Source organism: Felis catus, chromosome E3, assembly GCF_018350175.1.
Source record: "Felis catus isolate Fca126 chromosome E3, F.catus_Fca126_mat1.0, whole genome shotgun sequence".
NCBI lineage: Eukaryota > Metazoa > Chordata > Mammalia > Carnivora > Felidae > Felis > Felis catus.
Genome location: NC_058383.1, coordinates 7,704,523 through 7,720,345, shown reverse-complemented (window position 1 = coordinate 7,720,345; position 15,823 = coordinate 7,704,523). Strand labels below are relative to the sequence as shown.

At 55.2% G+C, this 15,823-nt stretch overlaps 1 protein-coding gene across 3 annotated transcripts; it reads left to right on the top strand.

The window, feature by feature from the left end:
* The first annotated feature begins 610 nt into the window (after window positions 1-610).
* Window positions 611-14,353, top strand: TFR2 (transferrin receptor 2). Of its 3 annotated transcripts, none has more exons than XM_045047704.1 (18): window positions 611-924; window positions 1,196-1,418; window positions 1,530-1,716; window positions 5,539-5,679; window positions 5,773-5,884; window positions 5,991-6,113; window positions 6,491-6,607; window positions 6,739-6,878; window positions 7,220-7,383; window positions 8,389-8,498; window positions 9,001-9,117; window positions 9,200-9,263; window positions 9,362-9,429; window positions 9,516-9,592; window positions 9,674-9,758; window positions 9,847-10,074; window positions 10,426-10,566; window positions 13,597-14,353. In XM_045047704.1, exons 1-18 carry the CDS (start codon window positions 892-894, stop codon window positions 13,879-13,881), a joined length of 2,415 nt encoding a protein of 804 aa, XP_044903639.1. In that variant the 5' UTR covers window positions 611-891; the 3' UTR covers window positions 13,882-14,353. The 3 variants fall into 3 exon arrangements, with proteins under 3 accessions (XP_044903639.1, XP_044903638.1, XP_003998539.1); XM_045047703.1 differs by having other exon boundaries at window positions 612-924; window positions 1,169-1,418; XM_003998490.4 differs by having other exon boundaries at window positions 613-924; window positions 1,169-1,418; window positions 8,389-8,508; window positions 9,035-9,117.
* The last annotated feature ends 1,470 nt before the right edge of the window (window positions 14,354-15,823 follow it).

Genomic DNA, 15,823 nt, shown 5'->3' with positions numbered 1-15,823 from the left:
AGCAGTTTGTGCCCGTGATGTGTTCCAGGGGTGCCCAGACCCCAAAGAGGTAGAAGTCATGTCTTCCGGTCACCAAAGAGACGCAGGTGCCCCAGAGAAGACCATGACTTGTTGAAGATCACCCAGTTCTGCCCAGGCCTTAACCAGGACACTTCCCACCAATGCCTGGTGGGCCTTGACTCACAGATCCAGGAGAACCCCAACATGGAGCACTCACTGGTCCTACTTGACCATATGCTCCCACCCATGCCCCTCTCTCCCCAGAAGTTAGCAGGAGCCCCAGACCCACTTTTCAGCCTGATTCCAATGAGATAGGCATTCACATGGCCAGACCAACCCCCAGGTCACACCACTTAGGCAACTTCAGCTTAGGATCACCCCAGCCAAGCCTAATGTGTTACAGGGACCGGCTGGGCACTCACTGGTGGGCCTGCAAGCCAGATGACTTGAGAGGGGGTGAGGTTTTCATAGTGGGGAGCTTAGGAAGGGGTCCCCAAGGACACTGGGAGGGGTGGAAGCAGGAGAGGGCATCCTTATCTTTGCCCTCCCCAGCCATCAGTCCCCTTCCCCCACCCCTGATGGGAACTGGGAGGCCAAAGTCTGCCCCAAGGTAAAAAAATTGATTGTTTTGCAGGAAGGGGGCGGAAGTGGGACTGTGGAGGGATTGGCAGGGGAGGGCACAGCCCCTTGTCCTCTGGCCTGGGCTGGGGGTTCATATCTGGAAGGCTGGACTGAGGCCAGGACTGTGCCCCCACCCTTTGGGGGGGGGGGACAAGAACGGCCTAGGCTCAGGCTGCCTGCCAGGGCTGATAAGGGGCCCTCTTGGGGCTCCCACAAACGGTTTATCACTGTTGGGGGAACAGCCGGCGAGGCTCAGGAGGGGGCACGAGCATGGAGCGGCTTTGGGGTCTACTTCACAGAACGGTAAGACCGAGTGGGGTTGGGGGACACGTTAGGCCTTCTCTCTAGGTCCTTCAGCCCCCTCCCAAACCCCAAAGCTGGCCCCTCCCCTCCCCACCTCCATCTTTCCCCTGCAGCTTGCCTCTCAGGACCCTTTCCCCTGCCTTGTGCTCCTCTGGCACCCCATAGTCACTGACTGTTATTGCCAGATCCTAGCCTATCCCCCACGCCTCTTCTCCCAATCTCATGCCCACCGTGCCCTGCGCAGCAAAGGCTGTCCCCACGACCCTCTCAGACCATCTACAAGCGCGTGGAGGGCACCCAGCAGTGGCGCCTGGAGGAGGAAGAGGAAGACGGGGAGGAGGGGGCTGAGCCACCCATCCACTTCTGCCCTATGGAGCTGAGGGGCCCTGACCTGGGCTCCAGAGCAGGGAAGCAGAACCTCGGACTCTGGGCAGCAACAGCACGAAGGGCTGCCCCCTACCTGGTCCTGACAACCCTGCTGATCTTCACTGGGGGTGAGAGTCATCCCCTACCCCATTCCCCCGTCAGTGAAGGGCCTGGGTTGGGGGTGGATTTCTGGAATCCAGAGGGGGGTACAAGGGCATCTCCATCTTGCCATCCCCCAGCTTTCCTTCTGGGCTATGTGGCCTTCCGAGGGTCCTGCCAGGCATGCGGGGATGACGTGTTGGTGGTCAGCGAGGATATAAACTATGAGCCGGGCCCAGACTCCCACCAGGGCACCTTGTACTGGAGCGACCTCCAGGCCATGTTCCTGAGGTTCCTGGGGGAGGGGCACCTGGAGGACACAATCAGGTAAGGGTCAGCCTTGCCGGAACTCAGCCTCCTTCCCTCTGCCCAGGACTCTGGTGTGGGGCCCCTTCTGAGGCCTTCCACTTGCCTCCCTGGCCTCCCTGGGAGTGGTCCTGGGAAGGATGTCAGGCACTTGGAGCTGAGGGGAGGGGGGGGGGCATCCCAGAGATAAGGTTGCAGAGGGGCTCTGGCTCTGAGGATGGCACCCTTAGGAGATGTGGGAGCTGACTGTCTGAGTGAGAGCAGAAGGGTCCAGTATCCAGACAGGAGGTGGGACAGACCCAGAAAAGTCCTGAGTGCCACGTCACAGGGCTTGGATTTTGACCTGTGGCTGTGGGAAGCTCTGGGGGTTTCTGAGAAGGGACATTTTAAGGAATCTGAAAAAATGAGCAAGCAATTGCATTTGTGAGCATAGACCTTCCCTCTAATTTGTGAGAGATGCCATCCAGATACAGACCACGCAGGCCTGAAGCTCAGCCCAAGCAGGCCAGTGTTTCTCTTGTTTTCCTGAGGTCACTTTCCCTATTGGGAAGGAGCTGCCCAGGTAGGTTCAGAGGTCAGGCCTCCAATAGCCCTCTCTTTGGTCAGGAATAGTGGTTTCAGTGGATTCTCCTGGGTTTTCTAAGTAGAAAGTCATATAAGCTATAGCTAGTGAGAGATGGATAGCCTCTTTCTCAATGTCTATACCTTTTCTGTCTTTTTTCATTGCCTATCGCATTAGAGGATGTGAATTTAGGTAATGATGACTGGACATATGCCTATTTCCTGACTTTCACAGGAATGTTTTTATATTACTTTGTTATGGAGTATGAACTTTGCTGTAGACTCCAGATAGCTTTTTATTTTTTTTAATGTTTATTTATTTATTTTGAGAGAGAGAGAGAGAGAGAGAGTGCAGGGGAGGGGCAGAGAGAGAGGGAGAGAATCCCAAGCAGGCTCTGGGCTGTCACCACAGAGCTGGACTAGGGGCTCGATCCCACAAACAGTGAGATCGTGACCTGAGCTGAAATCGAGAGTCAGATGCCTAACCAACTGAGCCACCCAGGCGCCCCAGGGCTTCTTATTGTCTTGGACAACACTCGGTCGGCTGGGTACAGACTGAACAGGTGGTTTGCCAGGTTGCAGGGTGAGGTGTGGCACTGTGGATGTCATCAGAGGGTGGGGAGGGCAAGAGGGTGGCAGTGAGGGGGAGCGAGCGATGAAGTGATGCATGACTCCAGGGTGAATGGAGAAGGGAGGGAAAGCTGCAGAGAGGCTTGGAGAAATCGGACAGTCTGGAGTCCTCAATGTGGTTGAAGAGCAGGTATAGTGAGGGTTAGGGAGCAAGCTGGAGCCTGGAAAGCTCTAGTCAGAGAGTGGGCTATTGGAACTTTTAACATTTATCTGATAAATTGTGTCCTATTTATTCTGACATCTCCAACACTTAGCACAGTGCCTGGCATTTAGTTAGTGTTCAGTAAATCCTCAGTGGATAAATATTCTGGAGACGGAATTCTGGGTAATGACAAGAGCAGTGTGGGTGTGACCAGGGAAGTAAATGGCTGAACTGGCAGTGACATTGATGAGGTCATTCATTCGTTTGTCCACCAAATATTTTTGAGCACCTACCGTGTGGCAAGTGCTAGGCTAAGTAGTAGGTGGGGGCGATAGAGCAGAGAACAAAAGTCTGGACCTTGTCCTTATGGAGCTTTCAGTCTATTGGGGGAAATCAATAGTGAACTAATAATCACATTCCTGACTATGTATTTGTTACTAGCATCATTGCAATGACTATAACCAGGGAGATCTGACTTAGAGTGGGGGTCAGGGAAGGCTTCCTTAAGGAAGTGAGGAGCTGACCCCAAGGGGTGAGTTGTTCACCAGGCCAAGAGAAGGTGGAAAAGCATTTTAGGCCAGAGAACAGCAGGTGCAGAGGGCCTGGGGTGAGAATGGTGGCCTATTGGAGGAAGTGAACGAAGGTCCATGTGACTGTCTGAATGAGTACAGAGGGGTCCAGACAGGACAGACCCAGAAAAGTCTTTAATGGCACATCACAGGGCTTGAATTTTGACCTGTGGCCATGGGGAGCTGCAGTGTCAAGGTGGATATGGCTCAGGTCATATAAGGCCTTAATGGCTACCCAAACTGCTTTGGATTTTAAGAGGAAAGAGAGAGAAATGAAGAATTTGAAACAACAGAGTATCATGATCAGATGTAGGGGGAGCTTTTAGTGGTTTTTTTTTTTTTTTTGGTTGTTTTTGTTTGTTTGTTTGTTTTGTTTTTTAAGGTTGGTGCAAAGAACAGAGTCCATGATACTCCTGGGGCAGTAGTTCAGTGTCCTCAGCAAAGGATTTTCTTATTTAATTTCCCTCCCTAACTCTGAGCCCTCCTCCCTCGTCTCCTCACCCAGAAGCACCTCATCTGATGTGTTTGATGTGCGCCTTTAAATACACACATAGCTTTGTCGTATATGGAATGTTCTACATGGATAGGTAGAATTTTCAAAACATTTAATGTTTGCATAACATCCTCTATGTTCATTGTTTTTAAAGTTAAGCCATGTGGAAAAATATAAAGAGGAATGTAAAAAAAAAAAAAAGTCACTCCAAGACCCACTACTCAGATACAGCTCTCTCTAGTGTCTCTCTAGTGTGTTTTTAATTTGATAAATTTTTCTTTTAATTTAACGCCATGTTTTCAAGGTCTATATATTGAAGCGTGTACATCTAATTTACTGTTATGCATCATCTATTTTACGAACGCACTGATGGATGCAGTTTCAAACAAATACTTGAGCTCCTGGATGGGGGCGGAGTGGGAGGCAGGAATGGTCTTGAGAAAACCACTTAGACCATGGAGTGCAGTGGTCCTCGCGAGAGCTCAGAGGGCGGAGGCTGAGACTCAGGTGACCCTGCATGTGGATTTTGAAGTAGTGCAGAAACTTGGTGGAGTTCCTTAGTGGAGATGAAAATGATATGCCAGGTACCAAAGTCCTTGATGAAAGCAGACAAGTGACTGATTGTCTGAAAGAGGGGCAGAGCGCGGGAGAGCTGGATGGTCCAGGCTTCAAAGGAAGAGAGTTCTCCCAGAGCAGTAATGGCCAGAAATTCCAGCCGTGGAGCCAGGGGCCTGCCTCCACTGCAAGTGCAGGTGGTAGAAGAACCAGAGCCCCATAGGAACCCGGCGTCTCAGGGGACAGCTGGGTTTCTGCCAAGGCAAAAGGTAGAGGGGTATTCAATGATGATGCTGAGGAGGGAGGAGTCTGTCCGCCTTGGAGAGGGTGCAGGTGAAGCCTGTTGTCAGGGAGGCCATGCCTGAAGCTCAGGCGACAACAGGCTCACTAGTTAGGCGGTGACTATGGAAGACGACAGGGTGAGGTCTCCAAGACAAGGGGCCCCACTATGACACCTGGAACCACGATGTTAAGATAGCTCTGTGAGACTCAGGGGGAGGGTGGGGGAGATGGAGGGCCACATCCGCCCAGTTAGCCCTTTGGAAGAAAAGTGTTTTTCATATGTGGGGCAAAGCACAGGACTGTATGCATATGTGTGGAAAGGCAGTAAATCGGGAAGTTTGGATTGAGCCAGTAATAACCTAAGAGATGGTGGACAAGATACCAAGAAAGCTAAGGAGGAAGGAGGCCTTAGAGACGCTGGCTGGCAGCCCGGGTGGTAATGGGATGGATGGTAATGGTCGAGTCAGGGAGAGACTTGAGAGTCCGTCACTGCCCAGGCCCCAGGGCGACCCCACGTCTCTGGCATCAGCCCCCCTCCCTCCCTCTCCTCCAGGCGTCCCGAAGTCCCCTTCTTCCCCTTCCACGCCCCAATCCCACCTCTTCCCGCTCAGGCAAACCAGCCTTCGGAAAAGGGTGGCTGGCTCGGCCGGCATGGCGGCCCTGGCTCAGGACATCCGCGTGGCGCTCTTGGGCCAAAAGCTGGACCACGTCTGGATGGATACGCACTACGTGGGGCTGCAGTTCCCGGACCCGTGAGTGCGCGGGGGGCGCGCGGGGGGCGCGCGGGGGGCGCGCGGGGGGCGCGCGGGGGGCGCGCGGGGGCGCTTACCACCTCCGCTCCTCAGGGCTCATCCCAATACCCTGCACTGGGTGGAGGCGGCTGGGAAGCTCGGGGAGCCCCTGCAGCTGGAGGACCACGATGTCTACTGTCCCTACAGCGCCACGGGCAATGCCACGGTGAGCGCCCCCTGTCCCGCCCCCAGGACGGGGGCAGCGAGCGTCCTCTCCCGGGTGGCGGAGAAGGGACGGGGAGACAGCGCCTCACAGCCCTTCTCATTCCCAGGGAGAGCTGGTGTACGCCCACTACGGGCGCCCAGAGGACCTGCAGGACCTGCGGGCCCGGGGCGTGGAGCCGGCGGGGCGCCTCCTGCTGGTGCGCCTGGGGGAGATCAGTTTTGCCCAGAAGGTGAGGGTCCCTGGATGGGGGACGGAGTGAGTGGAGCGCGGAGGGCTCAGGGCTGGGGAAAGCGAAGATAGGATAGCAGCAGATGGGAAGCCTCTAGGAGGCTGTCAGAAGAGGAAAAGAACCAAGCGGGTAAGAAAGTGTTGGCGGGGAACAAGATCAGGAGGTTGGGATGGGGAACAAGCAGGGAAGAATGTGGAGCAAGGTGAGGTTTGCTGTGCGAAGGTGGGAAGATGAGGGTGGTGGGGGGTGCCCACAGCCTCTCTGGGTTCATAATAGCAGAGCAGAGGCAGTGCCACTTTACTTTTACTTCCTTCTCCTGCCCTTATAAATCGGTTTTCTCTGGGAGAAGGAGCCTTTTACCCATGTCCCATCCCCAGGTGGCCAGTGCCCAGGACTTTGGGGCCCGAGGAGTGCTCATATACCCTGATTCCGCAGACTTCTCCCAGGACCCACACAAGCTCGGCCTGTCCAGCCACAGGGCTGTGTATGGACATGTGAGTCTGGGGGCAGCCAGTGGTGGATTCCTGGGGTCCCAAGACTGTACCTCTTTGTCTAGGATGATGCTGGTAAGCTACTCCTGGGAGCCCAGCTCACAGTTTCAGCGTGGACACCCCCTTCCTCACAGGTGCACCTGGGAACTGGGGACCCCTACACGCCTGGCTTCCCTTCCTTTAATCAAACCCAGTTCCCTCCAGTCCAGTCCTCAGGCCTCCCTAACATCCCAGCCCAGCCCATCAGTGCGGACATTGCCTCCCTCCTGCTGAGGTGAGGGGCGTGTGGGGACCAAGAGGGGAGGAGGAAGGGAGAGGGAGCTAGTTTGTAAAGTCTTTTGGGGTGAACTAGAAAAAGATGAATCTTCTGGGTGGGCAGAGCCTCATGCCAGTGCCTGCCATCCAGTGAGTGGAACTCCAGCTGGATATCATACCCACTTCCTCTGGGCACCTTTGAGGACCTAACCTGCACAACTGTCCAAGGCAGGAGGCACATTGCAGAAGTTGAGCTGGAACCAGAGGGTGGGAGGGAAAGAGAGCAGGGGGAGCTCTGGGCTCTTCTATAGCCTGGGCCTCTCTGCCACTTCCAACCCTTTCTGCCCCACCCCTCTCCAGGAAACTCCAAGGCCCTGTGGCCCCCCAGGAATGGCAGGGGCACCTCCCAGTCTCCCCTTATCGCCTGGGCCCTGGGCCAGGCTTGCATCTAGGGGTCAACAACCACAGGGTCTCTACCCCCATCAGCAACATCTTTGGCTGCATCGAGGGCCGCTCAGAGCCAGGTGTGCTAGCCTGCCCAGCATCACCCACAGCCTGCAGGAGGGGAGCCATTGCTCATGAACCTGGACTAGAAATGGGGCTGGAGCAGGAGGCCCTGGGGGAGTGGGCAGGGGTGGTGCCCAGGGGAGGGGGCAGCAGGAGTTAGCAGGGTGGGAGGCTGGCAAATTGAGGCTGATCTGGGACCAAGGAGGGTGGCAATGAGTAGACCCCATGGTCAAATCTGTCCAGAGACAGGATGGGCAGTTCTGTACAGTAGTGAGTTCCCTAGCACAGGAGGTGAGCAAGTGTGCTTTGGGTGATGTCATAGCATAAAAAGGAGTTCAGGTTAGGCAGACGAACATTTTGAGCCTAACTAGATGCAGATAGCAGTAGGAATCTAAGTGGGTTCTTTTTTTATTTTTAATGTTTAGTTTTGAGAGAGAGACAGAAAAAGAGTGAGCATGAGCGGGGAAGGTGCAGAGAGAGAGGGGGACAGAAGAAGCGGGCTCCACCTTGATAACAGAGAGCCTGACGCAAGGCTCGAACCTATGAACATGAGATCACAATCTGAGCTGAAGTCAGATGCTCAACTGACTGAGTCAGCCAGGCGCCCCCGAATCAAAGTGGGTTATTGAGCTGAAGAGTGTGATATCTACAAACACTGAGGAGAGACACAGGGAAGCCTGTGATGGCAGCTCAGATGAGAAACCGGGGTTGGGGGGGGGATGGTTGGGGTAGAGGGGTAGAGGAGGAAGACCTGTCAGGACTTGTCAAACAGCAGGACATGGCTGACCAGGGAGGTGATGGAATCCAGAATGACTCCAAGCACCCTGCTGAAGGAGCGGGCCATCCAGGCAGGGCCAAGCAGAAGAGGTGCTGTCCCTTTAGGGACAGCAGGGATGGCAGGGCTGGGAAGTGGAGACTGAGAGGCCTAAGAAATGATGATGAGGCCCTGTGACACACCCTCCCAGATGCTTTCTGGGTACTGCCAGTATAAGGACATAGACCCCAAACCTCCCCTCCTGCAGATCACTATGTTGTCATTGGGGCGCAGAGGGATGCGTGGGGCCCAGGAGCGGCCAAGTCTGCTGTGGGGACGGCCATACTGCTGGAGCTGGTGCGAACCTTTTCCTCCATGGTGAGCAATGGTAAGGTCAAGGCCTGGGCCGGGTAGCTGGGGCTGTGGCCTGAGCCAGGACAGGGCAGAGAGGCAGTCAGGAGCACAGGCTAGAGAGTGGCCACTCAGACCTGGGCCAAACCTGGCTTCTCCATGTCCCAGCTGCATGGCCCTGGGCAAGTCACTTTACCTCCATTTCCTCATCTAAACATGAAAGTAGAGTTGACCCTTTAGCAATGCCAGGGTTAGGGGTGCAGGCCCCTCCGCTCCGTTGAAAATCTGCATGTAAGTGGACCCAAGCAGTTCAAACCCATGTTTAAGAGTCAACTGTAATAATAGTCCTTGGTCTGAGTGAAGCATTAAGCAGGAGACTCCATATGAAAGCCATCTCCATCACTGTTATAGTTGAGTCAGGGCAGACCAGGGGAGGTGGGCTGGGCTGGGGGCTGGATGGGAGGAAAGGAGAGACCCCAGGGAAGTAGGACAGAGGAAGACAATGATGGCGTCTCTGCTTGGTCTTCAGCTGAGCCCATGCTCCCAACCCACTCTGCTTCCAGGCTTCCGGCCTCGCAGGAGCCTTCTCTTCATCAGCTGGGACGGAGGGGACTTTGGGAGCGTGGGCTCCACAGAGTGGCTAGAGGTAATGTGGGATCCAGGACAGGGAGTCAGGCAGTGGGAAGAGGTGGGGGGGTGTGATTAAACCTCATATCCCTCACCCACAGGGCTACCTCAGCGTGCTGCACCTCAAAGCCGTAGTCTATGTGAGCCTGGACAATGCAGTGCTGGGTGAGTGGGGGTAGTGTGACCAGCTGGGCCCCCTCTGGTCCACCCTGCCCTCAGGGCCAAGCCTTGGGCCTGGCATCCCTTTTCCTCCCTCTCTGCAGGAGATGACAAGTTCCAGGCCAAGACCAGCCCCCTTCTGATCAGCCTCATAGAGAACATCCTGAAGCAGGCAAGAGCTGGCCAGGAGCAGGGGATAAAGGGAAGCTGGTGGTGGCCAGGGCCTGACCTGACCGGTGCCCCCTACCCTGCCTCCAGGTGGACTCTCCTAACCACAGTGGGCAGACCCTCTATGAGCAGGTGATGTTCAACAATCACAGCTGGGATGCTGAGGTGTAAGTTGGGGTGAGGAGAAAGGGAGGGCATCTTGTGGGGGGAGCCAAACCCACAGAGCACTCCAACCTGCCCACTCTCAGGATCCAGCCACTGCCCATGGACAGCAGTGCCTATTCCTTCACGGCCTTTGCGGGGGTCCCTGCCGTTGAGTTCTCTTTCATGGAGGTGAGACTTCCTGGCCCTGTCCCAGAGCAGCATCCCCTCAGCCTACCTGTACAATGACCCTGTGCCAGCGTGCACCCTGTCCCCGCAGGATGGCCAGGCGTACCCGTTCCTGCACACGAAGGATGACACATACGAGAACCTACACAGGGTCCTGCGGGGCCGCCTGCCCGCGGTGGCCCAGGCTGTGGCCCAGCTCGCTGGGCAACTCCTCATCAGGCTCAGCCACGATCACCTGCTGCCTCTGGACTTCGGCCGCTACGGGGACGTGGTCCTCAAGCATATCGGCAGCCTCAACGAGTTCTCTGGGGACCTCAAGGTCCAAGATACCAACCCTGCTCCTGGCTTCTGGGGGTGGGGGGGCGCTATATCCCCCCAAAGTGCTGCCCATTCCAGAGGTGTGGCCCCTCTTCCCCACAATCCTTAGGGTCTAGTCCCCTCTGACAACCTGGTCCTTTTACTCCTGCCCTAGACCCCTAGACCCCTTAGGACCCAACTCATACCCTCCCAACCGCCCAGATCTTCTTCCCTCTCCCACTATTCTGTTCCACTATACCCCCTAGTCCTGCCAGCCCCAGGGTCTCAGCCCCATTCCCCAGCACCTGGACCCCCACCCTAGGCTGGGGTCCTGGCCCCTGCGTCCGGCCCCAGCCTGCGTCTCCATCCTCAGGCCCGCGGGCTGACCCTCCAGTGGGTGTACTCGGCGCGGGGGGACTACATCCGGGCAGCTGAGAAGCTGCGAAAGGAGATCTACAGCTCAGAGGAGAGCGATGAGCGGCTGATGCGCATGTACAACGTGCGCATCATGCGGGTGAGGCCCCGCCCCCGCGCCCTCTCCCTTTCCCTGAAGGCCTGGAGCCACCCTTCCCAGGACCCATTCGCTCTGTGCTCCTCTCCCCTGTTTCCACCTTTGCTCCGTCCCTGTCTTCCGGGCGCTCCCAGTCCTGGACTGACAGCGCTCACAGACCGGCCAGGCTGGAGCGACCACTGAGACAGGCCCCGCAAAGTGATGAAACGGACAGGGAGGGCCAGACGCATGGCAGACCGCGTGGCAGAACTGGGACTCCTCTGCCTTGGGCCGAGCCCTTCACTGCCTCCCTCTCCTCTCCTCTGGAGAGAAAAAGCATGTCCACGATCGTCCACAGTACAAGAGGCACAAGCTTATGGCCAGGAGGGGCAAAGGCTTAAGAAATTCAGAGCAAGGAGAGCTCTCTTCCCTCTGGTAATAAGATAGGTGAAACCCAGAGAAGCTGCCTGGGGGAAGTATCACGTAAAGTTCTACAGGATCTGATTCCTTGGCCAATTCCTCCCACTTCATTTTGAATACTTCCCAACTCACGCTCTGTCTCCTGTTCCAACCTCTCCACTTTCTCCCATTTATTTACTCCCAAGAACTCAACGCTTTGATTTCGGGAAATGGGGTAAGTAGGGACCGTGGGCATGGGAAAAAGTCTACAGGGCAAAATTCTAAGCAGGACCATCCTCCTTGAGTGTGGTGTGGACAGGGAACCCGGAGTGTATGCAGGACCTTGGTTTTGGGACATGTCTTCCATTTGTTTTTCCCTCCTGTGACCCTGCCTGTTTCCCTTGGCACCACTTACCCCTTGTTTCTGTTCGCAAACCCATCCCTCTTGGCTCTTTCATCCTTGCTCTTTTCTCCTGATCCCTCTCATCCTTCTCTCTCTTCAGTTTCCTCTCTTATTCCCCTACTTCCTGACCTCTCCATCTCCCCTTCCCTTTGTCCCTTCCACTGAGACACGCATGGTTCATTCTCATTCACAGATCTTGCTTTAATCCCTGCTGTGCCAGACTCCGGGAACACAAAAAGATGCTACTCCCCTCACCCACCCCACTCCCCCAAGTTGCCACATGCCCCCCCCCCTCCCCCCCCAGGGAATGAAGGGCACCTGTATGCTAGGGGCATGATTCAGACTCAGGGGTGGAGAGTAAAAGATTCAGAACTTCAGAACCAGCAACATGGCTGGGCCAGACCCAGGGACCAGGTCTAGACCAGGGGTTGGTAAACTATAGCCAGTGGGCCAAACTTGGCCTGCTGCCTGTTTTTGCAAATAAAGTTTTATGGAAACACAGCCATGCACATTGATTTTTCATATTCTCTATGGCTGCTTTTGTACTAGCTATGGTGGCAAAGTTGAGTGTTTGCAACAGAAACAATATAGCCTGCAGAGCCGAAAATATTTGCTACCTGGCTTCTTTTAGAAAAAGTTTGCTAACCCCTGCTTTAGACTGTGAGGTTCGTCTAGAGGAACAAACAGAACGTGGGTTGGTGCAGACAAAAGACATTCAGAGTAGAGACATCCAGAGTAAGGGTATGGCAGTGAGATAGGCCTGGTTGTCCTTGGGAGCAGGGCATGGGCCAGCAGAACCTGAACAGAAGTCTGTGGAGAAGCAGAGGGGAGAGGAGCACCGAACTGTGGGAGAGAGATCACCTATCAAGGGAGCCTTGAATGCCAGGAAAAGAAGTTTGAATTTTTAGGGTCTGGGCATCAAGGAAATTAGGGAGGTGTTTGAACAGGGAGGTGGTGGGGGCAGAACAGAGTTTTAGGAAGGATTTGGCCAGACTGTCCGTGGTGAAGAGGGAATGAATGGAGTGATAGCTGAGCTCTGGATGAGAGTGGCAGTAAACACCACCTGTGGGTGAGGGGACTGGAATGATGGGAGACATTTGGAAGGAAAACGGACAGACGGGGTGTTAAGGGAAGAGGAGGGGGAAAATGATAGCAGCTGCCATTTCTCGAGGGCTGCCATGTGCTAGGGCTTTACTGCATTTTCCCTCACAGGACCTCCCAAATCTTGTGAGGTTGCTGGTACTGTACAATGATAACTTATCCAAGATCGCAGTAAGTGGTGGAGCCAAAATCAGAAACCAGGCAGTCTGAGCTCACCCCATTCACATGAACACACCTTCCGGGCTGAGAGGCTGGCACTGGGGAGACCCTGGCACTCACGAGGGATTGTGGGTGCAAGGGTCAGGTTTTAGAAGAAGTTGGTGCTCATGTGTGTGAGGCTGTGTCCAGGTGCCCCCTACCTGGTGGGGAGGTCCAGAAGGGTGGAGGCCAGGATTTCAGTGGATGATTTTTGTCAAGTAGACTTGGCAATTATCCCCATGAGGTCGTGACTGCAGTCAGGGGCATGGAGGGCTTGAAAAGATGTGAGCGTGTGAGACCACCCACAGAGATTCCAATTTTGTTGGGGTGGCACCCACGCGATGGTGATTCTAGTAAGCAGGCAGGCTTGAAGAACACCGGATTGTACGTAAGGAGAGGAGCAGAGGGTGGGGGTCCAGCCTTGGGCCTGCCCATACGTGGGAGCAGAAGGAACCCAGAGAGGCTGGAAGAAAGGTGGGAGAACTGGGCGGGGAGTGAGGCCATCTCAAGAAAGATGATCAGCATCTGAGTCACAGAGGGAGGACAGAGTCAGGCACTTCATTAGCACTGGCCTGTCCCCTTGACCTTTGAGGCTGGTATGTGGACGTTGGCGGCGGTGAGGGGGAATGACTGGGGTGTAGGAGAGTGAGGAACAGCAGGACCATAGACTGTTATTTGAGGCTTTAGCCGGTTAAGTGAATGAGTGAAGACGGAAGACTGGGAGGGCGTAGATGCGGGCTTGGAGGCCAGAGGGATAGAATGGGATAGAATCTAAAACACAGTAGGAGGACGCTGCCTACCCGGCTGCTGGTGACGTCAAAGAATGGCTACCCCCGATTGGGTAGACAAAGGGAGGTGGGACTTAAAGAAGCTGCTCAGCAATGTTCGCTACGCGTGTCCGGCCCCCGCGCTCAGGCGGAACCCCCACGCGACACGACCCCTTCTCGGCGCAGGTGGAGTTCTACTTCCTGTCTCAGTACGTGTCGCCGGCCGACTCCCCGTTCCGCCACATTTTCTTGGGCCACGGAGACCACACGCTGGACGCGCTGCTCGACCACGTGCGACTGTTGCGCTCCCACGGTTCCGGAGACCCTAGGGCTGCCTCCTCCGGGGTGGCTCCCGGCCTGGGCTTCCAGGAGAGCCGCTTCCGACGCCAGCTGGCCCTGCTTACCTGGACGCTGCAGGGGGCAGCCAACGCACTTAGCGGGGACGTCTGGAACATCGATAACAACTTCTGAGGTCCGCGGTGGGCAGGGCGAGCATATGCCCCTGCCGAGAGCTCCTGCTCTCCCGCTTGAGCGACTTCTAGGTGATAGAGGTGCCTAGTGCCACCTCTCACTGCTGACCGGTTTCTCATTAGCTTTTCCCGTCCTTGCAAAGGGCCCAGCCGAGATGCCTGCGCAGACACCCACACCCCTGGCCCTGAAATGTAGGAGTAGGTGAGGAGTGACTTCCACAATGGGTCGGCATTACTGTCAGCTAATCAGAGAGCCGCATCCGCTCCCTCATCACAGCCCTTTACCCTTCGGGAAAGGGGCCCCCACACCTAGAGACCACTCGGGAAGGTTTCCTAGGTCCTGGGACATGACCAGTCCGCTTAGTGGGAGAATGACTGGAACCATAGCCTATAGCCAACAGGTGGTCTGTGGTGGGAGGGGCTGGGGTTTGGACCTTAATAAACCACCTGGTGGCATCTGTTGTTTATAAGCACTTTTATGCTTCTTCCTTACCCTCACTCCACCCAATCCTCCCTCCCTTGAGACAGGGAAGGGTTGGGCAGAGGGGCCAAAGAAGATGCAAACAGGAATGCTGTCTCCATGGGGGAAACTTTGTTCTGTTACCTGAGGAAGTAAGGATGCTGCCTAAGGAAATAAGGAGGGCCCTTCTCCAAAGACCGTCGTGGGTGGAGAGCTGGCTCTGTAGCTTCTCCAGAGACCAGGGATGGATACATTATTTTCAGGGCCTCTTGTTCAAAAGGTATGAACAAACCTTTTTCTTTCCTACAAGTCTTTCAACCTGTATGGTGGATTTTAATTTGCTATTTAATGTCCGGATCTTCAGACGGAAATACCCTGGGGCAGATCCCCATAGGCACTGGGGCTCTGCTCCACACCTTGGTACGGATGGCGCACGTGCCAGACCCTGACCATGACCTGGAACTTTCCTGTGCCTGGGGCCAGGCCCCTGCTGGGAAAGGAGGGTACCAGTTGTCTCTGGGTGGGGGCAGGGAGCTGGCAGGTAAGAACACGACCAGGGGCGGCAGGACCCCCACACATTCTCCATTGTCCCATCGGACTGTCCTTCCAAAAACATAAATTCAGACGAGATAGGGCGCATTCAAGGTGGCATGGCCGTAGACCCAAAACATAAATTCAAAGATAAAACAAATTAAGAATTTCAAGGTGGTGACCACAGAGCATTAGCCCCCAAACATGGGGCCTCCTGAGAATAGGCCCTGGGAGACTGCAGGGGTCACACACACACACACACACACACACACACACACACACACACCTGTTAGACTGACCCACCCTGGGACCTCTCCACGTGGGTCCCCTTTGGTCAGTTTTTGTCCAACAAGGTAGATGCTGCAGGAGGGCAGGGAAGTGTAAATGCTGCCTGCACCACTTTACCCTTAATCACATCTCAGGTGGCGGCAGCCCTGGCCCTCACTCAAGGGCAGCTGCATAAATACTAGGGCCTGTGTCTGGGCTACTCGGTCCTCTCTTGATGTGGACAGGTCCTACCCTGCGCCTCAGGACACTGGGGAGTGAAGGCCTCTTAGTGTACAGCTTGCGATGCCCCAGGCTCTGGGTTCCAGGATGAAACTTCCCCCCTCTTATGCCCCCTGAGCCTGACTTGGTGGGTTCTCAGGAGCCTGGACCAGGGTCAGATGCTCCTTGATTATTTGCTTCTCTGACATAATGTCCGGAACAAATTTCCCAAAGTGGTTTCTCAGCCCTTCACCTTGTCCAGAATAGCAATCTGGAAAAGAGATGTTCATGTGCTAATCCCTGAAACCTGTGAATGTTACCTTGCCCAACAAAAAGGACTTTTTGGATGTGGTTGGGTTGAGGATCTTGAGATGGGGAGTATTTTGAGCTGAAATGTGCCCCCCCCAAAAATTCATATGTTGAAGCCCTACCCCCAATATCTCAGTCTGTATTTGGAGACACAGCC